At 37.3% G+C, this 20,350-nt stretch overlaps 1 protein-coding gene across 6 annotated transcripts; it reads right to left on the bottom strand.

Moving 5' to 3' along the window:
• Window positions 1–5,036: 5,036 nt before the first annotated feature.
• Window positions 5,037–11,868, bottom strand: LOC127086957 (transcription factor GTE4). Of its 6 annotated transcripts, none has more exons than XM_051027777.1 (5): window positions 9,426–11,861; window positions 9,288–9,336; window positions 9,085–9,198; window positions 8,899–8,971; window positions 5,037–5,530 (listed from the first exon to the last, which is right to left on the bottom strand). In XM_051027777.1, the coding sequence occupies exons 1-4, from the start codon at window positions 11,139–11,141 to the stop codon at window positions 8,919–8,921; spliced, it is 1,932 nt and encodes a 643-aa protein (XP_050883734.1). In that variant the 5' UTR covers window positions 11,142–11,861; the 3' UTR covers window positions 5,037–5,530; window positions 8,899–8,918. The 6 variants fall into 6 exon arrangements, with proteins under 6 accessions (XP_050883734.1, XP_050883731.1, XP_050883736.1 ...); XM_051027779.1 differs by lacking the exon at window positions 5,037–5,530 and adding an exon at window positions 7,491–7,892 and having other exon boundaries at window positions 9,426–11,862; XM_051027778.1 differs by lacking the exon at window positions 5,037–5,530 and adding an exon at window positions 7,491–7,859 and having other exon boundaries at window positions 9,426–11,862.
• Window positions 11,869–20,350: the final 8,482 nt, after the last annotated feature.

Here is a 20,350-nt window from a genome sequence, read left to right as displayed (position 1 = left end):
CTCTCTCTCTCTCTCTCTCTCTCTCTCTCTCATCATCTTCTTCTTCATTCTTGTGCACCAATAATTGGTATCTAGAGCTCTGATTCAAATTCAAGAATGGGGAAACACGAGTGTACGTCAGGCGTGTGTGATTGATTTTGTTCATATAATTCACGGTGAATTAAAGATCTGAATCGAAACAAAATTATATTTCTTGATTTTACGGGATTGAGAAGCATGAATGTTGGTGAGACCTAAGTGAATTTGCATAAGAACATAGATGAACGGCATAAATTGTAGATTGAACACAAATCTTCCAATATTTGATGGAAAGAATTGGAATTTATGGATGATTCAGATGTGTGTGTTGTTTGACACTCAAGATGTTCTTGATCTTGTCAATGACGGTTACACGACGGTTACAACAAATGAAACTAAAGTGCGGAGAAACGTCCATAGAGAAACGAGGAAGAAGGATCAGAAGATGTTATTCTATATCCATGAGTGTGTATATACAAATGTGTTTGAGAAGATCGTTGATTCAACAACGACGAAGGCTGTGTGGGACACACTAGTACGATGCTACGACGATGATTCATCAATGAAAAAGGTGAAGTTTCAGTCTCTATGTAAGCAGTATGAGAATCTCAACATGAAGAACAATGAGAAGGTACCTGATTACATATCCATAGTGATTTTGTTCATAAATGAGATGAAATCTTGTGGAGAAACTCTCTCTGAACAAGTAATCATTGAAAAGGTATTGAGATCACGTACTTCTCAATTTGATTACATTGTTGTAGTAATTGAACACTCTAAGGACCTCGGCATCATGAAAATTGAAGATTTGTAGAGTTGTCTAGAGGCACAAGAGTTACGTCAAATTGAGAGAAACTCTGAAATAGGGGTAGAGCAGGCTCTGAAAGCTTCTTCTAGTAAGAAGAATCAAAGGCAGTCTTGGTCATATGTCAAGAAGAGACATGGTGGTGGTTATCAGAAGTCAGAAGCCTCCAACTCTGATGAGAAGAAATATCATAAGGGAAAGGAGAAGTTTGATAAGAAGAAAATCAATGCTACTGTTGTTAGAAGTTTGACCATTTTGATGATAACTGTTGGTCAAACAAGGAAAGGAAATCAGAAGAAGTAAACATAGCCAGAGGAGATTCTGATGATGAACCATGATATTGATGGCTTCTGAATATGATGGTGGATATTTGGTAGACTGGTGGTATATGGACATTGGATGCTCAAATCACCTAACTGGAAACAAACAATGGCTGATTAACTTTGACTCTAGAAAGAGGACAAAGATCAAATGTGTTGATGATAAGTATATGAATGCGGAAGGAATGGGAAATGTCAAAGTCAGAGTGAAGAATGGAAAAATTATTTTGGTCACGGATGTTTGGTATGTTCCTGGCATGAAGAGCAATCTGATGAGTGTAGGTCAGCAATTAAGAAAGGTTTCTTAGTTACTATGTAGGACAATCTCTTGAAGTTGTATGATTTAGATCAGAAACTGATTGTGCAATCAGAATAGGGAAGCAACAAAATATTCAAAGTAAATGTTGAAACAGCTGAAACTAAATGCCTTAGTGCAGAAGGTGCTAAAGGTGATAGTGAGTTATGGAAAAAGAGATTGGGGAATCTGAAATTCAGAAGCTTAAGGCATCTGAGTTCTAAGAAGTTGTTACATGGCATTCCTAAGATTGTGAATCCTGAGAAGTCATGTGAGATATTCATAAAAGGCAAGCAACCTAGATTTCAATTTACATCATAAGTGGCTCCAAGAGCAAAACATGCTTTGGAAGTAGTGCATAATAATGTATGTGGACAATTTGCAGTACCTTCACTTAGAGGAAACAAGTATTTTTTTGTCATTCGTGGATGAGTTTACAAGGATGACATAGGTATCCCTCATGAAGTTCAAACATGAGGTGTTTTCTAAATTCAATAAGTTCATAGTCAAGGCTGAGAATCAGAGTGGACATAGTCTGAAGATTCTTATAAGTAACGGTGGATGTGAGTACAACTCTACGGAGTTTAAGAAGTACTTCGAGGATAATAGAATTGAGCATGAGGTTACTGCTCCATACACTCCTCGACACAATAATCTTACTGAAAGAAGAAACATAACTTTGCTTTATATGACCATGAACATGCTAAAAGAAAAGTATTTGCCTCATACATTATGGGGTGAAGTAGTTGCTACTTCAACATATGTGCTCAATAGGTGTCCCATAAAGAAGTTGAAGGGAGTATTTCCTATTCAAAAGTGGACTAGAAGCAAGAAAAGTGTGAGCCCTCTGAATGTGTTTGGTTTTGTTTGTTATATACATGTCCTAGATGCTAAGAGAAGGAAGTTGGATGAAAAAAGCATAGTCATGTTGTTTGTGTGGTACCACTGTATAGGTGCTTATAAGATCTATTGTCATGTCACTAACAAAGTTGAACCAGTTAGTACTAAAGAAGCTCTAAAAAATAAAGTGTGGTTGAAGGCCATGAAAGAAGAACTTAAGATATATAAAGAAATAAGACTTGGGAGTTGATTGTGCTTCTAAAGAACAAGAAAGTCATTAGTGTGATATGAGTTTACAAGTTAAAACTGAAGCCATATGGATCAATTGGAAAACATAAATCAAGGTTAGTAGCTAGAGGATTTCTACAGAAATCTATATTAGATTACTTTGAGGTGTTTGTGTTTGTAGCTAGGCATGAAAAAAATCATATTGGTGATTGCTATAACTTCTAATAGAAAATGGAATATGATACATTTAGATGTGAAATCTGTATTTCTGAATGATCCTTTACAAGGGAAAGTTTATTTGCCACAACCACTAGGATTTGTGAAAAAGAGTCAAGAAGGGATGGTGTACAAGTTGCATAAAGCCTTGTATGGACTTAAACAAGCTCTTAGAGTTTGGAATTTGAAAATTGATTCATTTTTCAAGCTTCAAGGATTTAGAAAATGTGAGATGGAGTATGGTGTTTATGTTCAGCATACATTTGATAACAATATGATTCTGGTGTGTCTCTATGTTGAGGATATATTGCTAATAGGGAGATGTTCATATGAGATAGCTAAGTTCAATAAGGTGTTGATGAATGACTTTGAGATGACTGATCTAAGAAATATGGTATATTTTTTAGGGATGGATATTATGTACTCTGATAAGGGTATAATTTTGCATAAGCTGAAGTGTGAAATTGAGCTTATGAAGAGATTTAAGTTAATAAATTGCAAGTCTGCAATCACACCTGCTGAAACAAATCACAAGCTGGATTTTGATGTTGAGGGTGATGATGTAAATGCTACAACATTTTAAACATTTGGTGGACTCATTGAGATATTTTTGTAACACCAAAATTGACATCTGATATGCAATTGGAATGGTGAGTAGGTTTATGAACAAACCAAAGTGATCACATTACCAGATTATTGTCAGGATACTTAGGTATATCAATGGGACTCTGAGGTATTAAGTTTTGTTCTTTTCCGATGTTAAATATGATTCATAGCTAATATGGTATTCATACTCTGACTGATGTGGAGACATAGTTGACAAAAAGTACTTCTGGATATTTCTTCAAGTATCTAGGAGGTCCCATTTCTTGATGCTTCAAAAAATAACCAGTTGTTGCATTGTCAACTTGTGAAGTTGAGTACATTGCAGGTGCTTTGTCTGCGTGCCAAGCTGTTTCGATTATGAGCTTATTGCAGGATCTGAAGATCAAGGTGATCAAATCTGTAAGGTTGATGATTGAGAATAAATCAGGTATAAGCCTTGCCAAGAATCCAGTGTTGTATGGAAGGAGCAAGCACATTGGTATGAAGTTCCATTTTCTACGTAATCAAGTTCATAATGGAGTGTTTGAAGTTGTTCATTGTAACACTCAGAAACAACTTGCAGATGTACTGACTAAAATTATAAAGACTAAACACTTTATCCATTTGAAGGAGAGAATTAATGTTGTTGATTTTAGTCTTGAATGTGGATTAAGGGATGATGTTAAAGTGTAATCCAAATTCACATTTAAACTAGTATTTCATTTGAGTTGCATTTAATTGGTGATATAAATATTGAACTTAAGTTTCACTTTGTAACAAAATTCATATTATAACCGTTTTCTTCCAACATTAATTTATTGAATATTTCATTTTAAGTATTTACTCTCTCACTAGACCTCGCATCGATTACAACATCAATTTAACTAAGAGTTTAATTGAAATACACTGACAGTGTAAAGAGATTTTACACCATCAGCTAATCATAGCCGTCGGATATTAAAAGAAGTTTGACTTTTATTTTAGAAATCTATAAAGTAATACAAACGAATGATGATGATGAATCGACGGTGTAAAACTTTTTACAGTGACAGTGTATAGTAATTAATCTCTTTAACTAACAAAAGTTATCTCAACTATCAGTATTCCTAACTGAATTATAGTCACATGAGTGAGTTAAAGTTGATATATTTGATCTAAATTTTGAATCAAGTACATAAGTATTTGTTGATCCAATTGTCTCTTATACTTATAACCATAAGAGCCACTAACAAAATTTTCATTCATTTTTCATTAATAATTGTACAAGCCACTTTTTTCATTACTTCAGCATCATCTAGAAGAATGAAAATGATATCTATAATTTATTATAATTATTACATGGGGATGGTTTTTCAAGATGCTTTTTTATGCCGAATTTCCTCTAAAGATGTTTGTCTTAAAAGAAAAGCATTACCTCGTTAACGAAGTGACATGATTTTATTCATAAACTTAATTTTGTAAAAAAAAAGTATTTAAAGAACTTACATCATACTAGCTAGTAAAATGGTAAAGAATGATTCCAGCTATAGTATTTTGATTGACTAGTATATAAAGAAAACAATGTTCTTATTGCTCCCCAAAAATATTGCTTTTAAAACAAAATGAGACATTTACAAGTTCTCTTTGTTGTGAGCTGTTAAACTGAGGTATTTTCAAATTTTTAATGCAGATTAAAAAACAATTGAGATAGAATACCCCAAATCTAATGTTTAAACAATACAACCGTCCATGAAAGCAACATAAAATTCTAATTCTACGTGAGACAAGCATAGTACAATGCACTGTAATCGAATCTCAAGTATGGCCCTCCCTACATAAGTACAACCAAATTGATGCAAAATCCATGATATCTTGGTTTAACCCCAAGAACCCTAAATCTGCTAGCACAAAATAATAACAATCCATCGATGGAACTTGGAACTTCATTAGTAACAGTAGTTAGCAATCGATGTACACTCCTACAGAAAACTATCTAATTATCTTCACATTCCTACCAAATATTATACAGGAGCCTGCTATCACAAATAAAACCATAAATACCAACGGATTAAGAGTTTAATCAAATGAGAAATAAAGATCCTGTACTGCACAGCAGGAAATCAAAGGTGGCCTTCAGAAGCTTTCTCTACAAACCAAATGCTTAATTCAGAACCATAATCTGGAAGCTTCAAAAAAATCAACTGGACAAGCATTGCAACACTACCTAATCTATGTATCTGAGATCTGCCACATAAAATTGGAAAGAAAAAGGAGCAGTTAGTTCATACTTTTCAGGAGTAACATGATATATTGATTTGTTCATAGTTTTAAGATGCATAAAGAGGATTGTTCCAGCACAAAGTTACATTGTTAAAATAAGAAATCCAGACAATCATCATCACATGTATATTTACAATTTCAACAAGGAAGATTGGCCCAGCAATGAAAACAAAACTACTTTAGCATCCATGTAAATTAATGCATTTGTATACAAATCTGAAAGTGCAATAATGAGCAAAATTTACTAGGAAAATTCATAAGATTAGTAATTCCATTTGGAGGCTCAGAAAATAACCTTGAGATACAGATGTCATTAAATATCCATTGATATAGTTATGTTAATGCATTTATGTTCATCTAGTTAGATTAGAATACAAAAAAAATGCAAGTTAGACACAACTTAATAAGCAAAGGAAACTAACTAACTTACCATTAGGTATGTATAGTAAGTTATTAACAAATAAAAGAAACCAGCATTTCAAAATCAATGACAAATTTAGTTGAGTTAAATGGGTGTAAACTGTTGGTCTAAGGTTCAATTTTTGGTGGCAACATTTATTTATATTTTTGTATTAATGTAAGCAAGTTGTTGATATTTATAAATCGATGACAAACTCAACAGTATATAAACTCTAATACGGGTAGTGAAAAAACACAACACAAAATGAACAGGAAAAATTTAAAAAGCAGTACAATTATTACTACTACCCAAGTAATCTTTAATTATGCATCCCTAACAGTTTCTACATAAATATGGTTAGTTCCACTTCCAGCAGCAAAACTAAACAAAGAATTGTGAGGTATGTGATTGGGATGCTCTTTAGTGTATTTAAGTGGGTTGGCTCTACTTTCCAAATGCTTGGATTTTCATCAATGGGCATCAAAATTGGTTGTTGGTGTATAAGACTTGGTTTGTGAGCTTGGAGGGTAGAAGGCTTTGGAGGGAGGGGAGTAAAGAAAAAGTAGAGAGATTTTCATATTTTTTGGGAATATTTTTTTGTAAATAATGATAAATGAAAGTTTATCATTAATATATTTTTAGTTTTGAAAATATTAAACAATGTAGATTGAATTTGAAGAGTTTATCTAAACCCTCTAAAATTCTCCAAATTCCTCTTTCAATACAATTTTTAAGTTCCCCTATTTTAGGGGGATTTCAAATTATAAAGAAAAACCAACCCCCTATTCAAATTGGGGGACTATCATTTCTTTCATTTCCCTTTCCTAGTTCCTTTTATTCAAGGAAAGGAAAAGTTGGAAGTTTGGGATTTTTGTAGCATTCCGGCTTCCAGGAAAGGAAAAAACCATCAACCAACACTCCCTTTCTTACAAAGGAAGTATCCTTCCTTCGACTACTTTCAAATCAGCAACCGTTGTTTTGCGGCCTCCAAGTGTTGTTTTCCGGTGAACCCACTCCACTCTCTGTCCCCTTCAGCAGGTTGGGAAACCACTCTCCTTTTCTCCTCTATGCTCACTTCACTGCAGGTTGGAAACCCTCTCTTCTTTCTTTCTTTCTTCTCTCCTTTTCTGCTCTGTTGTTCTCTTTCACACACTACCCCTTTCCCTTTTCTTTCACTTATTCTCACTGCCCAGAAACTCTAATTTGTATGTTTTTTACGTGACTATTTGTTATCCTCTTCATTAAAGTGGCAATGCATCTTCCTCCCAACAACACAGAAATAGCTACACAACAAACAGCTATTTATTGTCATGACTTTTATTGCTATCTTCTTGTACGTTCTGCTTGAGTACAATGACTATTTATATAGGTCATGAAATATACGGTATGTTCTATTGAAGATAGAATAGCAGCCTAGGTTGTTAATCTCGGATAGCGGCTCATAGCGCCAGACCCCCAAAATGCTATAGCAGCATAGCTGGTAGCGGGATGAACACTGTTGTGAGCTTTAAGAACCAAGTCAAATACTTAACAAAAATGCATAAATACTTAAAATAAGTTCCAACAACTTACATAATGCCTTAAAAACAGAAGTTGCAACAACATACATAAATTCCAACCGCAACATCAATATAAGTTTCCATCAAAATCAAATTATAAATGTACTCAAATAACTAAATCAAGATCTAAACGTAAACAAAATGACTAAATCACATCCACATCTGCCTCATCTTCACTTCTACTTTCGACCACATTAATATTAGCTTGCTCATCACTTTCAAACTCTTCTTCCACCTCCAACTCCTCATCTTCATTACTCCTCATCTCCATTAGACACTAATGTAGCATGTCTAGAGTGATGTCTAGTAACTCTTTCTGGTTCATTAGCCCCAGCTGCATTACCAACAGCTTCCCATGTCAAACCTTCTTCTCCCAAAACAGAGCAAACAACAAAACAGAGCAAACAACAAAACAGAGTGAATGGATGAAAAAGGTGAAGAAATAGATGAATAGGTGAAGATCGGAGATGTTTTTAGAAGAATGATGAATAGGTGAAGATCGGTGATGTTTTTGAAGAAGTTTTGCAATGATGGCTTTCTGAAACGCATTTGTGAAGAGGGAAACTGCAAAAAAACACATGAAATGACCTAAAGCAAACTCTTGTGCTTTTATACTAGGTCAAGTAACTGGGTCAAAATACCAATTTGCCCATAAAAAAGTTTGAATTTACAAATTTACCCTCATCTTCACTATAGCGGTCTGCAAAGCACTACAGAACCGCAAAAGCGCCGCCATGATGCCACAAATAGCGACCGCTATTCCCGCTATCGCAGTTAGCGCTTAGCAGCCCAAAAGCACCGCGGTGAGGGCCGGTTCCATTATGCTACGCCGCTATAGAGCGCTATCGAAAACCTAGATAGCAGCAACCCCGGTATAGTGTATTCTAGATTAGTCACTCCATGCAGCTATCTGAGATTGTAACTGTGGTTCTCATTTCTCACACTACCATTAGTTGCTTTTCAAGAGAATAATATACTTCGAGAAGTTTCAGGTGGATGTTATTTGTGCCAACATTAGCTACACTTATTTTGGACAGCTCAGGTGCACATCAGTCAGCACGGCTCAGTAACAATTCATACACGCATGCATATACCACTTTAACAACTTCAGCTATTGGGGATTTGAAAAAATGTAGAATGTGGAAATCAAAATTCCTTGGACAATTACCCATAAATAAACTTAAATAAGATCACATCTTGAATAGTGCGGGCTTGCACAATCATGAATCGAAGTTAAAAGAAGTCATCTTGAAAGATTACAAGTATATACCTCTATGAAATAAAAAGACAGAAGCACAAACAATTCACAACAGAAAATATACAAAAAATTAAGAACATATAACGAGATAAAAATTTGAAGTTTGTAATTTTACCTCACGGGAAGTATTCAGGTTCACGGTGACCTTGCATCAGACCCAGATGCTGAGGAGCTGTCACTATCAGAATCTGCAAAAGCAAGTAAATATCAAACATTACATTTGAATAAAAGAATAAGCCAGGGTGCCCTTCCAGAACCATCAATATGGGACAGACATCTTGGAAATAATTAATTAATATACCACTTGATGAAGAGCCAGAATCACTGCTTGAGCTGCTTGAGCTACTTGTCTTACTCCCATTATCCACTTGAATCTCCCCTTGCACAGGCAAGGATGGGGGAGCATTACTTTCCTCTGCTCAGAAACAAGCAGACAGAATATTTCAATTAATTTAATTGATGAAAAGATGATAAGAGATAAAAATAGTTCACAAGCTGCCATACCTGTTTGTCTTTCTCTAGGGACCTCAACAATGACGTGTTGTGCTTGGCTCTACAGGAAGTATTAAATGAACTCAATTACTAACAGTTGTTTGACAAAGAAGACGCGGGATATTAAAAAGTTGAAATTGATAATTTTACCCTCTGCTGGGCCATTTGCTCAGCCTCTGCTCTAGCTTGAATAGCAAGTTCAGCCTTCCTCTTATATTTGCTCAAACTTTTCTTATAGTTGGTAACAAATCTATCAAGCTCCCAAAGAGTCTCTGCGTCCACACTATCAATGTCCACTTCAATTTCATCATCATGTTGGGAAAGTGCTGAATTTTGTTTCTTCATGATCTGTACAATAGCATCTAGTTTATCAGAAGGTAGATTCTGAAGATGTGTGCTAAGTTTTTGCTTCTCTTCATATGTCATGTCTCTTTTATGAAGATCATTAGCTTTAGGCTTTTTGGGAGCAGGAGTTCGAGCTGAACGAGTAAAGTTCATGGGTTTTGGAGGTTTTGTCATTGATTCTGACCTATCCAGAATCCTTCCCATGTCTAGAGGTGGTGGCCGGAAAGCAGGAGTCTTTCTAGACAGAGGTGAAGGTGCGGAAACAGCTTGCCCATAATCCATCACATACCTCATTTCATGATTGTAATTCGCCTCTATAATAGCCCACCTTTCGTCAAACAATGTTAATAGCTCCTCCGCCATTATATGAACATCTTGCCCTTTAGGATTATATGTCATGGCATTACGAAAAGTAAGTCTCACATCCTCCGCAAACTCCTTGGGTGATTTGTACCAATTCTTGTTCAGCCTTGACTTCACAGTACCCAAGTCCATTGGATGTGAGATGATAATAAAATAATCATGCAAACCAAGACCTTCAACATTAACTGGAGAATTAAACACCCAACCATGCTTGTGTTTCATCAACTTCTCAAGCAATGAGCTACAGCTCTTCAAATATTTTGATACTATCCCAAGCCCATGTCCCATTTCTCCCCTGCCATGCTTCTTTCCGTTCAATCTTGACTTCTTGTTACTCTCTGCAGGCGGAAACTTATCTTTTGCAAGTAAGAATTCTGAATTGCAATAGAACTGGTTTGCCTTGGGTGTTCTCTTCTCCCTTTCAATCATTTCACTAACCCCTTGACTATTCTCTAACACCATTACACTCAATGGGCGTAAAGGCCTAGTAGGCACTCTTGGAACACCTGCAGATACTACCTCAGAGTGAGGGCGCTTAGCTCCACCACCATTATTAACCGTATGACAATCCACCGACATATTCAGATTACCACCATACATCCCCACCATCCCTTGCTTCTCTTCAATCCTATTCACCAAAGATCTCACAGTTTCAAGCTCACTCTCAAGCTTCCTCCTAAGCTCCCGTGTCTCCTGCTTCGACCGTGAAGTCAGGCCATCGTGAACACCATTCTCCACCCCCTGCTTACTAACACAGTTCCTCAAAGACGGTTCTAGCAAACCAGAAGCATCTTCCAGCTGAATATCAAGGGTGAAATGTTCATCCTGCCGATGATTCAGGCTGGACGAGTCTTCCGAAACCACATCCAACCCAGAATTCACTACAGGGCGAGGTGAATTCCCATCCTCCGGAGCCATAACCCGATCCGGCTGCTGAACTGAAACATTGTTATTGTTGCCGTTATCCTTGGTTCCATCAGCAGTGACTGTGGTGGTAGCGGCAGATGAAGAACTAGCACGAGGAACAGGAACATCGTTCAAGGTGTCGTTAACTTTCTTCTTTGAACCTTTGAAGGCTTTTCTCCTGTACACGTTATTCTCCGAGTATCTCTGTATCTCTCTAACCCCCTCATCTCTAACTATAGGCCCCGAAGCCATTCATTCAAAACCCTAATTCTTATTCACCCTAACCAAACAACAATTCCAAACCCTAGGTTACGAATCTAGGGTTTAACGTAACCAAAATTGAACGAATCAAACCCGGTGAAGAAAAACCTAAACGCGTTAGGGTTTTTCACCGATCAAGTTCACAAAAAAACGAAGAACAAAACACGCAGAATAGAGTTACCTTCACTCCATTCAGATCTATAACACGTTCTTTCTCTATCTTCTCGAGAGTCGAGACGCACTTTATCTCTCTATAACTCTCTGAAGTGTTTCTCTCTTTCTCTTTCTCTCTCTAAAACGGTATATCGTCTTATCGCGTCACAGGTGTACGGGATCGGAGAGGGTTCGTCTGTAGAACAGTGAAACCGCACGCGTCTGGGGGTGTAGCGCAAAATCTAACGCGAGAAACAAAATAGCACCAATTCTTAAGAATGCGGTTTCACGCTGTTGTTTGGAACGTGTAATGCACGCACTAATAAGGAGTTGTTTGGTTTGGGTGTTGTTGTTAACGCGGTAGTTGAAGCGAAAGAGGCTTTTGGTGGCGCGGAATTTCTATTCTGAAAATTTGAAATGTTTACATAGGCGGATTTTTTGCGCGTGGTAGATACTTTACTGATGAACTGAACTGGGTGCGGTCCAGTTCCCGGAGAGTCTTTGCACGCGCCGGTTAGTCGGTTGAAGCACCTTACTTAACTACGGACTCTTTTTTATGCTTTTTTCTGGCCCTATCGACGGGTCTTGTATGGGCTATTTGTTTATCAAAAACCTACTTTACCGTATTTAACCTGCCACCTGCCACCTGCCACGGAATTTAACTATGGCACCCCCTCAACGAATTGATTATGGGATAGTTTATTAACTAAAAAATAGATTTTTTTATATCTTTATAAAAATATTTTTAAAATATTCAAAAAAATATAATTTTTTTATTATAAATTAAAAGATTCGTTTTAATATATTATAAGATAAACCTACGTTATTATTGAAGTTTTTTCAAAAGATTCTATTTCAAAATTAATTTTTATGAGAAACTATTTGAAATAGCTTTAAAATTCAATGATTTTTTAAAATTTTGATATTTAAAAAAAAATCGATAGAACGATGAGAATTTTTTATAAAAATAATCCACTTTTTCAAGGAAATTCCCAAAATACCCCTGATTTTTAAAAAAATCTCAAACTATCCCACTTTTAGGAGGAGGCGCCAATTCAATTGGCGACTCCTCTTAAAAATTGAATGTAGACGTCAATTGGATTGGCGGCCCTGTGTATAACTTGAGAGGAGGCGCCAATTGGATTGGCGCCTTAGTGTAAAATGCAATTTTTTTGTTATAAATAGATGCGTTGTGTGAGTCATTGTTCCACATCTCATTTAATCATTTGGCAATCATGTTTGGTGTTCGTCGCCGATACAGAAATGTGATTTATGCGAGAGACAAACCTCAGATGCCGATGCTGTTCTGGAACATCACTACGTTCGATCAACTGAAGAGGGAGTTGGTTCGTTGGTTAGATGGGAAAATACCATAAGGGAAAAAAATTAGAAGTATTGAGAGACTTGATAGTATCTTTGGTTGGGTACGAATGAAGACTGATAAGGATGCTAGGGAAATGATGTTCGGTCGATATGACATCAATTTGATTGTTGTAATCAATTAGAAATATTTCTGTTTTCAGATAGCTTATTTTGTACTGATGTTTGTTGTGAATCTCGTTGTAACAAAAAGTTAATGATATATAATGATTGAAGGTTACAGAATACAATGTTACAAAAAGCTTAAGACCTAGATGATGCTCCTCGATTGGGACAGTTGTTCTTGTTGTGTCCTGGTTGACGACAGATACTACATAATCTTATCATTTTATCTGTGGAATCCATTTCTGTCCTGATACGTGTGTTGTTTGGCCTTCCTTTTTTCTTTTTACGCATCTCGTCGTTGTGCCAAACTATATCACCTTCATATGGAGGCCAGTATTCCTCCATTGGTAGTACTGAGAAGCTTTTATTATATACATTCATGACGGTGACGGCCTTGTACACATCAGATAAATGGCTGTAAGTGTCTTGACGAGTATAAGCGCATGTTGCAATGACATTGGAGCAAGGAATGCGAAAGGCCTGGAATTTTCCACAATCGCACCAACTTCTGTTTAGTCTAACAGCATAGGTTAAATTTGGTCTCCCCTTGTTGTGGTCCATTGTTTCCTGGATGCTGAAATTTTTCCTATGACGGTCAAAAACTGTTACAGCGTGTGTGCTAGCTTTGATGCTCTCCTCTTTCATGACCTTCATGCAACACTCACTGAACACTTACCTGGACATTAACACCACACTCCAGCTTTCACCTCTGGTTGCAAACGTAGAAGCCAACCTACAATAGGTCGATCTTACCAAGGCGGTTATTGGCAGATTTCAAATTCCTTTGAATACCCCATTCATGCATTCCACAAGGTTTGTTGTCATGTGGCCTCATCGACAACCTCTGTCAAATTCCTTTGTCCACTGCTCTACTGGTATGTTATTTAGCTATCTCCCCGCGCCTTCATTAGACAGTCTAATTTCATCACAATAATATTGAAATGACGGTTGAGTTAGAGCATACCCAGCATTCACCACCTTCTTGCGAAGATTCTTATCTTTTATAGCACGTATGAAGTTTTGTGCAATGTGTCTAATGTAATAGACATGGGTAAAAGGAGGATCATGCCATCCGTTGTCATGGTTGTTGTAGGCACTCTTAATGGCAGCATGTCTATCAGAAATCAAACAGAGATTGGCTTGTGGAGCCACATGCATTCTGAGATGTCGAAGAAAGAAACCCCATCCACCAGTCGTTTCACCTTCAACTAGAGCAAAGACAATGGGAAAGACATTGTTATTACCGTCTTGTGCAACCGCTATAAGCAAAGTACCCTTGTATTTGCCATATAACCAAGTGCCATCAATTTGAATAATAGGTTTGCAGAATGCGAAACCTTTGATGTATGGATCAAACGCCCAAAAGAGACGGTGAAAGATTTTATTACATATAACACAGGTTCCGTCTGGCATCATCGCTGACAATGTCTCCATAATTGCCACAGTTCCTGGGACATATGTTTTTAGTGCCCATAAAAATTGTGGCAATTCTTTGTATGAATCCTCCCAGTTGCCGAATACCTGTTCAACAGCCTTTGTCCTTGCAATCCAGGCTTTCTTGTAAGATGGAGTATAATTATATGTTGTTCTGATATGGGATATAATTATACTCACCTTCACTGATGGGTCTTTATTAACCAACGGCAGAATTCTTGACATATCAATGCAGCACTTAGTTTACGGTGGTCTTGTTCAACGTTAGTTGCAATGCAATTGTGAGGTGGGTCTATTGAAGCGATCTCCCAAGAGTCGTTTTTCTTTTTGTAAGACACGGCCAACCGAAACTTACAAAGGATGTTACGACATTCAATTACATACCTTCTTGAATCAGTGTGTTTCACTGTAAAATCAGCAGAGTTTTTCATGTGGAATTTTTTGATAGCTCGCACACATTCTTATTTGGTACATAACATGTCTCCCACCTTTAATTCGCCTTCTGATCGTGGATACAGGTTATAGAAAACACTGTTGGATGTATCATTGTCGTGTAGATCCAAATTTGTCATATGTTGAGGCGGATTATAGACATGACTATGAGGTATTGGTGGTGGTTGATCATCATCTTCAATGTCATTGTTCAACATCTGATCAACCTGTATCTCGGTCTCCTCTTCTTCTTCATCAACGACATCAACTTCTGCTTCTGCTTCTGGGTTGACGTCATCTGACCATTGTGGATCAAATTCACCAGATTCATTATGACTGGTTATTTGAGACTGTTGAGACGGTATACATGGTTGAAGAGTAATGTACAACTCAATACAGTTGCAGCCTGAATGTTCATGACTAACAAACATGTATTCAACATCTTCATCGTCTCGTACCTTAAGTGGGAAAAACTTGCATTGACTATTCTAAAAAAAATATTGGATTTTGATACGTGATCTTTGACACAATACCCAATCTTAGATAGGATTGTATTCGTTTTTTCAAATGCAAGAAGGTTGCATTTCTCTTGATCGTGAGTCTAATGGTATCAGTGTTTCGAAAACAAAAACCATATAACTCAGACTCGTATGTTTTACCATTGCAGTGAACGTTGACACTGTATTTTGGTGAAGATGACATGGTGTAGATGAAAACTATTTTCTTGCTGCAGATGAATGTGAGTGAAGTGTCTTGGATGTTGATAGTAAGACACTTAAATAAAGGAGTGAAGTGTCTCACATGCTAGCTAGTTCGAAATGACGTGTCGCGCATGCAAGCTAGTCCGAAATGATATACCAACCATGCAAGCTACTAAGAAGTGACATGTTCAGCATGCAAGAGAGAGGATAGCCACGTGTCAGACATGCAGACACACACTCCAAATGAATTGGCGCCCCCATTCATTCCTTGCACATGGGCGCCAATCCATTTGGCAACACCTTGTCAAAGCATGCATGCAGACCTCAAAAACCAAGCAATCAGACCTAGGTCTTGCATGCATGTCCCTATGAAGGCGCCAATTTGAATGCGCGACACCATGTACAAGTTGTACATGGGCGCCAATTCAAGTGGAGACACCATGCAAGCACAACTTTTCATGCTTACACTCATTTGCCTATAAATACATCCACTCCATCAACACTTCTTCCACACCATCACTCTCACTACTTCTTCTACAATACTTCTTCTACAATTTCATCTGCAACAACTTCTTCTAGTTTCATCTGCACCAACCCCTCGACAAAATGTCTATCCTCACAATGGGCGAATCACATAGAGGAACGGTTGCAAACATCGCAACATATGTAAGTTTTTTCTTTTGTTAACTTTGTTTCTTTCATCTGCAACAACTTCTTGTAATTTCATCTTCACCAACCCCCTTTTATTTTAACAAACCAACTTAGTCAAGTTTTTTATTCTTTCTTTTATAGGATATATCAAGGTTCCGGACTCGGGTCCACGAATATGTCCATATGGACCCGATGATTCAACCTTATGTTGAACTCGCCGGTTTTGGTCATATAAGGAAGATTTTGTCTTGGTCTGTAGATAACAAATTCATTCTAACTTTATGCGAAAGATGGCGACCAGAGACACACACAAAATTTTTTTACATCAAAATATATTACACTATAAAAATCATTTTTTTTTAAAAAAGGAAAAATAAACGGACCCTATATTAACTTTGTAAATTTTTAATTATTTTAAAAAATTTACTCAAAATTTGTGCACATTCCAAAATCTTTAGAGAGATATTGAAAAAAGTAAACTTATATCAAGAATTTAAAAAAAAAATTGGACAATCCTTTAGATTTTTATCGGAAATTTCAGAATTTTTTATTTTATGTTTTTTTCCATAAATTTCTAAATTTTCAGTACTTTTTTATAACATTGTACCGAAAATTTCAAAATTTCTGCAAGTTCAAAAAAGTTGGAATTTTTACAAAAATTGCAAAAATTTTGGTGATGTGTGGGAAACTTTGAAATTGGCAATCAAGAGTATTTCTTAACTCATATACATTTCATTTACATTCATAATTAAGGAATCAAGAGTATTTCTTAAATCATTGTATCTAAGAAGTCAAGAGGATTTCTTAGTTCATTTTCATTCATGATTAAGAAATCAAGAGTATTTTTTAATTTATTCGCACTCATCTTTAAGGAGTCAAGAGTACTTCTTAACTTGCATATCATTAAGAAATCGAGAGTATTTCTTAAACCAATCATTTGCATTCTCATGATTAAGAAATCAAGGGTATTTCTTAACTCATACACATATCATTTTACATTATCATGATTAAGAAAAATTGTTTCTCGCCGACAATCTCTAGCATTCCTATTTGAGGTTTACTTGCAGGACCGGCTACAAAGTCCTAGACTTAATGTGTTGAGTATATGACTATTTCGTTGGTAAAGTGTTTGGAATATTTATGGGTAGTGAATGCAACGTTTTGCAAGTTAGAAATGCAATAAAAGTAAACCAATAAAGGACAAAAGTCGGATGTAAATGAACAAAATAAACAAAGACAAATTGGTAAATTAAATGACTTATAAATAGAAATGGAAGCAAAAGTATATTTTGTAGGGAGATGACTATTTTCTCGTAAACGCTTTGATACTTCAATTATACTCCTACTGCAATGCTAAAAAATGCCACCCCTGAAATGATCATTACAATTTGCTTAAATACTAGTAGAAAATAACCGTTGGGCGGTTACAACCCATTCACGAGATGACACGTGTCGGAGCACCTCTCCCACGTTTGCAGGTAACTTCCCACATTCAATTACCCACGATTAATCTCCATCACAGTGTGCTGGCTTTCGACTTAGACAGGTTTCCCTCTACATCGATCACGTGCTCTTCTGCCTTGTCAATTCAATCCTCAGACCGTCCTTTTTGTTCGACCAAACTTTGCACTCCTTGGGACAAAATTTTCCAGCTAATAAATTGCCCCCTAAAAAGGCTGGTTTCGACTTGAGTTCTTCGATCGAGAAACCTGACTTTTGACTTTCCAAATTTCGGCTAACCATCTAATCATTAATTATGGTTTTATTGTGGTGATGGCTTTCCTGCATTGCGGTTTCCCAGACACACTATCATCATTACTAGCTATCTTCTAGGTCGTGAGATTATAACCAATGCCACTAACTCTCCCACTACCTTCTAGTTGGACATTTTTCAGACGACCAATGCTTGACTGTTCATTGGTTCGCCTATAAATAGCCACCTTTTCATCCTCAAACTTTTTTGCTTCCATAACCGTGTATCTGCATATTTCTTCTATATTTTTCTTCAGCAACTTTCACAGCAACCTCGATTTCACCCCATTTTCTTCATCCTTCTTAACAATGACTTCTTCCACCCATACTAAAGGCGCAAGCTCTTTCAACACTGGTGACAACCCTATTGCCTTTCAACTCAACGCAATAGAAAGCAAGAAACGTATCCCTCAACCTGTTTCTTCTGATGAAGCGGTGACGAAAATTTGGTAACGCCAGATGTTTATTCCTTTTGTCATTGACAGGAAATTATTCTCGTTTCATGGACCTCTCATAGATCCTAAGTCCACACCAAAAGAAGTCCAAGGATTCTTTCCTGGTTATGGTGCTGCTTCTCATCGATCCTTCGAAAAGGCCGAAGTTATCGACGTTAGGTTTATGGATCCCAAATCCAGATTCTTCAGATCTATGCCTACCCCAGGCAATAAAGAATATTTGGCGTGGCTTAACAAAGTCCAAAGGAAACACCAAGATCAATGGAGAAGTGCAGGGATCTTTGATGCCATCCAAATCTCTAGGTATGCCCACCGCATCAATCCTTACATGTTGTTGGCCTCTATGTACTTCTAGGAAGGTTCGACCAACACCTTCCAACTTCCATGTGGGATGTTGACGCCTACGCTCTTTGACGTAGCGGCCATTATCAGTCTATTTTCGTTGGGAGATACCCTCGACCCCATACTTTCGACAGGAAACACTTTCTCGTTTGGTCGAGCCAGTCTTCAAAATTACATCGAGGACCATCACAACAAAGATTTCGTCGAAGTATCAGACGAAGAACACATCATTTTCCTTACACTGTGGCTTTCGTATTATGTATTATGTCCTGGCTCTTTGCAGATAGCCAAGAGTTATATCAATCTGGCGATCCAAATTCACAAGGGTCGACATGTCTCTTTGGGTAAGATGCTACTAGCTTCCTTGTATCAATCTTTGGGGCTTGCAACCCTGAAACTAAAATTTCTCCATAATACCCCTAAGGCCCTGAATTTATAGGGTCCCATGTGGCTTTTACAACACTGGTTAAATGCCACTTTCGAATATTAGTTAGGCTATCCAGTTTCATAACGCATCATTCGGTTAAATGAGGATCGACCGATCGTAGGGGCAAGGTTAGCTTTGATGACATGTCAGGAAACTCCCAACAAATACCTTTTCATGAAGTACCTAAATATCTTTATCGAGGCTGATAAGTTTGCCCCTGACATGGCTCCATTCGTGAATCGAAGCTTCGGCCTGAAATGGTTTAAAAATCCCTTCCCATGTGACTCTCCTCAGGACACAACATAATCATATGCCGTATGGAGAGCGTTTTTGACTCCTACGCTACTATCTTTCATAATTGAAGCGGGGTCGAAGGGATACTATTTTATGAGTTATCAACCCAATTTTTTGGCTCACCAATTTGGGCTAAGTCAAATGGTCTCAAAGCCTTTAGTATCACACGTAACCGATATTGTATGGTCTGGTCGGTCATTAAATTTTGATGACCATAAAGCCTGCCTTCGTGTCTGCAAGTCCACTCAACACTATGAACTTCTTGTGTTCAAGTTTCAACAGTCCTTTTTGACAATCGCTGATTTTGACGAATGGTGGGCCATCTACCAATGTCAAGCTTTTTCTAGTGATCTCTTTATCCATAATATGATTGATGCCTTTTCTACCTTTGTCGGTGATATACCGCCTCCACCATCGTCTATCAATGCTCCCGACACAATAATCCAAACTGACAACATCGATGAAGCCCCAAGAAAGGTAAACGTTATTGTTTCACTCCTTCTTTCCCTATGAACGTAAAAAACTAAACATTTCTTTTCTCTGTTGTTAGGATCGAAAAAAGGTTCCCCCATCTGCACCAACCTTGGCCAAACCCTCGAAGAAGCAACGGGCTTCATCGACTCCAAAATCGAAGGTACTTAGTATCAATGTCCTCAAAAAGCTTTATATTCTAACAGTTTTATCACCTTCTTACTTGTCTTATGATCCAGGTTCCTAAAGAGGTCCCTTTGGTCGACAACGAGGAGTTCGACGGCAGTGTGCATTCACACATTTTCCCAACGTCGAAGGTGCCACCAACAACTCCTCATACCCCAATACGAAATAGAAAAGTTCAGGCTAAAAAGACCCCTTCGATGGTGGCTTCTTCGATTGCGAACTCTGCAGTCCTAGATGACCTTGAGGAGGTCTTTGCCCTTCATGATCCAGAGAGGACTCCTCCTGTTTCTCCGTCTCATGTGGCCCCTCAAGTATTCTCCTTTCTTTACTTTACACCAACTTGTGGAATTATTTTTTGACGTGAGTTCTAATTCTTTATACCCTAGGAACACATGGCCAATTCGACTCCGGTTGAAC

This window comes from Lathyrus oleraceus, chromosome 5, assembly GCF_024323335.1.
Source record: "Lathyrus oleraceus cultivar Zhongwan6 chromosome 5, CAAS_Psat_ZW6_1.0, whole genome shotgun sequence".
Lineage (NCBI taxonomy): Eukaryota > Viridiplantae > Streptophyta > Magnoliopsida > Fabales > Fabaceae > Lathyrus > Lathyrus oleraceus.
This window is presented reverse-complemented; position numbering and strand designations above follow the sequence as displayed.